General features: G+C 29.8%; 1 protein-coding gene across 1 annotated transcript in view; it reads left to right on the plus strand.

The window, feature by feature from the left end:
• The window catches only part of LOC129971753 (transmembrane protein 151B-like), a 45,244-nt gene extending 41,701 nt beyond the window's left edge, over positions 1-3,543 (plus strand). The window contains exon 5 of the mRNA XM_056085729.1: positions 2,733-3,543. Coding sequence (XP_055941704.1) covers positions 2,733-3,444 — 712 coding nt within the window. The 3' untranslated portion in view covers positions 3,445-3,543. The remainder of the gene's footprint in view (positions 1-2,732) is intronic.
• Positions 3,544-6,000: the final 2,457 nt, after the last annotated feature.

Here is a 6,000-nt window from a genome sequence, read left to right on the forward strand (position 1 = left end):
TTACCCTACCATTAGAAACCATGAAACAACGCTTTTAAAATGGAACATTTTTTTGGTTCCACGAATTCTAATGAAGCATTTTTCGCAGGTACTGTTTTTGTTTTTTTTTCTGACAAAATCAAACTTTTCAAAAACTAACATAGATATCAATTTGAAGTTTTGCCAATTATTGTCTTTTATAAAACATCCAATTCAGTTAAATTTTAGAATTTTCTTTCGAATTTTTAAAAAAATTAATAAATATTTTTCCCTTTTGCATTTTTTTTAAAATTTGCTTCTAACTTAATTATGTTTTCAAATAGTTAAACAGCTCCGAAACCAATATCTAAAACGGTTTATTTTCAGGTTTTTCTTTCAGCGTAAGAGTTTTTTTTTGTATTATTATTATTTATTTAAACACGAAAAACAGTTGTTTCAATTTTCACCGCTCCCCCACTCCTTATTTATATAACATATCCGGATGCAAACTCAGAAGCCTGTTTCGAATATCAAACTCAACAACTCAACTCTCTAATGCCTGAAAACAGCAGAAACCTGGGAAATATTGTATACGGAAGGTTTGTAAACAAATGGTTCGATGAAATGGACTCATCGCATTTAGCACATTTGCAGCAAGTTTTCAAATATGGAAACCCTTCATCTTTATTCATATGCGTCAGTAGGCGTTCATTATGCCATAATTTCAAAAAATGTATCTAATCAGCCGGAACCAAGGTCGAGAACTTATAAAGGATTCGGGAAATGCGTTCCTTCTACTGTGGTTCTTAGAAAGGTAAAATCGTCCAAAATTGCTAGTCTCAGAATCCTGAAACGAATAAAACGGTTTAGGAAATCGATTCATAAATAAAAAGTATGAATAGGTGACATTTTTCTCACAAAATCATTCTTGGTGAACATCCTGCCTCCTTCGGTGGCACTAGAGACTGGACCAAAACTAGCCCACTAGTACAGAAATTAGGACCGACTAGTAGCAAGCCATAAAATATGCTGCTATGCATATTTTCCATGTCGCAGTGCAATTCGAGTGGGTTATTTTACTATGGTCAGATTTTTAAGCATTGTAAATATTTGAATTGCACGATCAGTATAACCGATATCTTTCCTTCATGTAAATGTGTGTCATCGAAAGCTTAGAATCTTTTGTCTTGAAAAGAGAATATGGATTATTCTTTTTACTTAATTTTGCATCTACGAACTTTTTTCTGTAATGAAAATGAGGTAAAATTTTATGAAATCTACTAAATTCTCAAAACATCCGTTATAATCTTTCAGCATAAATTTCTATATAAGTTTGTTTCTAAAGTTCTTCTCATTGCACTTTAGAGAAATGAAGCCCGCTTTTACAATGGCATGATTATATAGTCAAAATCCAACTTAAAAAATAAATTTGTACAAAATGCTTGGAAAAATATTTATGAAGAAATGATATTTAAATATAAACATTATTATCTGTAGATGCTCAGTAGTCTTTTTGATTCAATGTTTGGGTAATCAGGAAATATTCAGATTTCAGCAGGTATCTAATGTTTTATAAGGAGGCTCAATCTTCTTGAGAAGTTGTGACAATATTTCGACTACACCCTTTCATGCACTTATAAAAGCATATTTATAAGAACATTTTTTTTTTATTTTTAATACTTGAAAACATTATCATCATTTAATAAAATCAACTTACTAACATTTCGGATTGTTTTTGTTGTCATTATGAAATACGTGAAAGATATGATCTGTACTAAAAATAAGGGACCATCAGTATGTGGTAATGTGTGTCCGTCTGTCCGTTGTTACTCAATGGGCTAGACTGTTTGATATAGAGTTATCAGGTTTAGTGCGAATAATCTTGGGAGGTAGAAATATGCACCTCGAAGCATTTTTTAAAAATTTTAATTAAAACTTTTGTAGTAAAATTCAGGCTTATGAGGATTTCGCAAAAACTTTCTAAAATATTAAAGCACAAAAAGGGCCTATACTCAGTTTCAAAATCTAAAAAAGATATTGCAATTTTTTTCTAACTTTTAGGAACTTTTAAAAGCTTTTCTTTGATCAATCCTCAAAAATATATTTCTTTGTTGCTCATTGAAATTTTTTTTTCATTTTTCTTCATGCTTTATTTTGTGATTTTCTTTCATTGTTGAAATAAAGGAAGGTATATTCAGTTAATTTTCTGAGTAGTTTGTAAGCGGAATAAAGCTGAAGTTTCAGTGCTATAAAAAATGACGTGCAATTAAAATATAAATTTTTCGGGAATTCATATTTTTAATGGTGCAATGTTGTCATGATAGTCTAATCCATGAGGAATGTAATGTATACAATAAACAGAACAGATATAAGAGCACTAAAATAACACAACTTTAATGTCTATTATAATTTTATAGTTAAAAATATTTTATCAAAGGAATCATGAGCGCATAGAATTATTGAAAAGATATCTCTTTGAAAATAAACACTACCAGCATTTCCAGCAAACTAGATGGTCGTTAAAAGAGGCTCAAACCATATGAATAATTATGGATTTATACAGCATTTTTTTCCTGCTTTTTAATGTACCAAATAAAAAATTTTTAAGACTCTTTTTATTTGCAATATTTTGTGATATCACAAATTCTTCGTACAAAGTGTCCTATGGATTTCAAAATATAAGTGGCGTTGGAGAGAGAGTATGATGTAAAAATGATTTGACTCCATTAATTTTTTAAATTAAAATCACTCTTAAACTTTTTTTTCCCTCTCAGGTACGTCTCTCACATGATCTTCTGGATCTTCAGCTTGTTTCTGCTCTCCTGGCCTCTACGCGTGCTCATCCAATACAAAACTGCTTACGTCCACTACCAGGTGAACAAGCTCTTCGGCGTCAATTACCTCACCCCCTCCAGCGAGGCGCAGATCGTGGGCCACATGTCGAGGGGCACCACCATCGACAGCTCCGAATTCGAGCGGCAGATCATCAACAACAATACCATCGCCCCTAGCTACTCAGAATCACTCCTCCTCAGATCCTCAAGTTCTTTCATGGAACAGAACAGAACTCAGACCCAAATTCAAATAACAGCACCCGAAACCAACCTTGCACCCCCAAGTAGGTCTTCGTCGTCAAGACGATTCTCAACCACTGGAATTCCTGTTTCCATCAGTAGATCTTCCCTCCAAAATGGTCGAGTTGTCTATTATGTATCTCCCCTGGAGGACACTAATAACGAAAATAGTTCCAGGCGGCCAGCTGAAGATGGTACTACCACCTCAGAGATACCTCCTCCACCGTCATATGACGACGCCTTACGCCATTGTCGACCCCTATTCCTGCCTCTAAGAAGGTCCATAACGGACAGGGACATACAGAGGAGACTTCCTCTAGTGTTTGTTCATCAAAGTCACCAAAGGGACACCCTACCATTGGGAGACCACATAGAGGAAAACGAACCTGAAACGGTACAAACGAGTTTATGACCAGTAGGGAGTTTGGAATCAAACAATCAGTCAAGCAGTGCGAAATATGAGCATGTTGAAGAATGAAGCACTCATTAGCAGATGAAATAAATATCAAGAAAAAAAGAAAGGTATCATTTATATGAGCTGTGATTACAAATAATGCATACTTAATTTTTTGATTAGGGTAGATCTGTTTTCTTGTAACCCTAGTAGCTCACCTGATATTGTGCACTATTTTATGATTTGTACAATATTGTACAATGTCATATAATATTGTATAATATCCAACATTATGTACAATACTGTACAAAATGTTCAGCTACTTGGAAAATGGCATGGATAGCAAAGTTTGTATCAAATAATCGTATGGTATTGCATGAAAATATTATTGTAGTATTGTAGAGAATTATTTTGAAGAATGTCTTTCTTGGGTGAAAATCAAAGAAATATACAATCATGGAGATATTTTTGAATTGTTTAATGTTTCATACGTAAACATTTACAGTAGTCAAGTGAAAAGTGAATGCAATATTTTTATTAAGCTATATTTAGTTAAAAAAAATTTCATCATTCTCTATTTAGTAGAAGAATAAATGCTTCATTTTGACAGAAAATTTAATCTTTACATTTTTTCCTTCTTGCTTTGACAGAATTTTATAAATATTCTACCGTGTTTTAATAAATCTCTAAAATGGTGCAATTTGCTTAATATAGCGGTAATTATAAAAGCTTGAACAATTATTAACAATTTTCTGAAACAAATTACCAAACAAAACATTTGCTGATAATTATGAAAAGTTTCAAAAAAATTTGCTCTCTCTTTTATCATACCTGTAAAAATTAAGAACAAAAAAAATATACAAATTGCTAGTAATGGAAAAAGTTTTAATGAATTTTATAATGATGATAGTGATGAATATTGTCTCAACTTAATTTAGCTGAAATATTAAATCGCTGGAATACATAAAAATGAAATAATAAATTTAAAAATAATTGTAGCGAAATATGTGAAATGCATTAGATATTTTTTTAAATCTTATAGGGTATAAATTTTAACACTAATGAGTGTTCATTATGAAAAAAAATATTTGTGGAAATCTTCGAAAAAATATGGAAAATTGAAATGTAAGCAAAATTTTCTCTATATTAAATAAAATCTAGCCTGATTATGTTTTTATCCAGAATATCTATAAGATTTTATGTATTAAAACTATAATAAATACCAGTGGATTTATTTTTTATTTACTACATAAATTAATTTTTTTGTTTCTAATAATCCTTGTATAAGTATTTTAAAGTTCTTTATTTGTTTATTTTATTATAATATGAAATTAAAATTTAGTCTATAACCTGATAAATGGCATTAAAATAAATAAAATAGATACTTAAATTAATATTGAAATTCTGTATATTACAAACTGCAATTCAATTTCCGATATTCATTACTTTTCCGTTAGAACGATGGCAGCCAAAATACACACTAAAATAGTCAATTTCGCCAATTTTGAGCCAAGATTGCTACTCTTGGATATATTGCCAACCAACTCCTAAAGAAAAAAATATCTGTTTATCTATATCTGAAAAATTATCTATATAATAAATATTTTCTTTAGGAAATGTTGATATTGCACGTATTTTGGCTTCTTGTACAAACATCATATTTTTATTTGGCGTTAATAATTATATTTGGCGACTACTGTTGTCGATCTATTACAAAAGTAGCTAATAATCATAAAGATCGTACCTGAAAGTAATGATTTAATTACGGAATTTCTGGCAATGATTGTTTATTTCGGCATGCATGATCACTCGTGGTCTGCACTTTTTAGTGCGATGCAAATAAGATTAGAATTAATAATTTTTGTACAAACTAACTAAGATGCATTTTACAAACTTCATGTATGAGTGTTGTTGTATCATTTCATCTGTTAGAAGTGCTTCATTCTAAGCTTCTTAAAAAGTTTATTGGATAATTTATGATAAGCAGTTTTGAATGAGCTTAAAAAAATATCCAGAATTCATTCGCTCTTTCCAAATCTACATGATTTCATTTCTTTGCACAATAACGTATATGAATGTTTTTAATACAAGGATTATATTTTTTTCTGTTTTATTTTTTATTTTATTTCTTAAATTTGTGTTCTACTATATTTTTTTTTACGAATGCATAACTGCTTTTTTTAGAGTCACGAAACTATATGTCTATGGAATTAAACTGTATCTTTTGTAAAACCGCAAGTTTTTTATTAATTTTTTATTAATTTATATTTTTATGATTTTAAATTAATTGAAGTAATATTTAATTCTCCATAAGTTTTGAAATATCATTGGCACATTCACAATAGCATTTTGAATGGAGTTCTTATGTAAAAAAAAATTAGATCTACTTAATGATCTAATTTATTTAATTTTCCAAAATATGTTTATTCTATTGAGAAATTAATATACAACGTGTTCAAAAATCAATAACTTGATTTGAAAATTCTATTAAAGTATTTTTAAATATAAGAAAACATTTTGTATCACTATATATATTATTCTTTTGCATGGCAACTACGAAAAGTTTGTTTACTT

This window comes from Argiope bruennichi, chromosome 6 (assembly GCF_947563725.1).
Source record: "Argiope bruennichi chromosome 6, qqArgBrue1.1, whole genome shotgun sequence".
In the NCBI taxonomy this organism is placed as follows: Eukaryota; Metazoa; Arthropoda; class Arachnida; order Araneae; family Araneidae; genus Argiope; species Argiope bruennichi.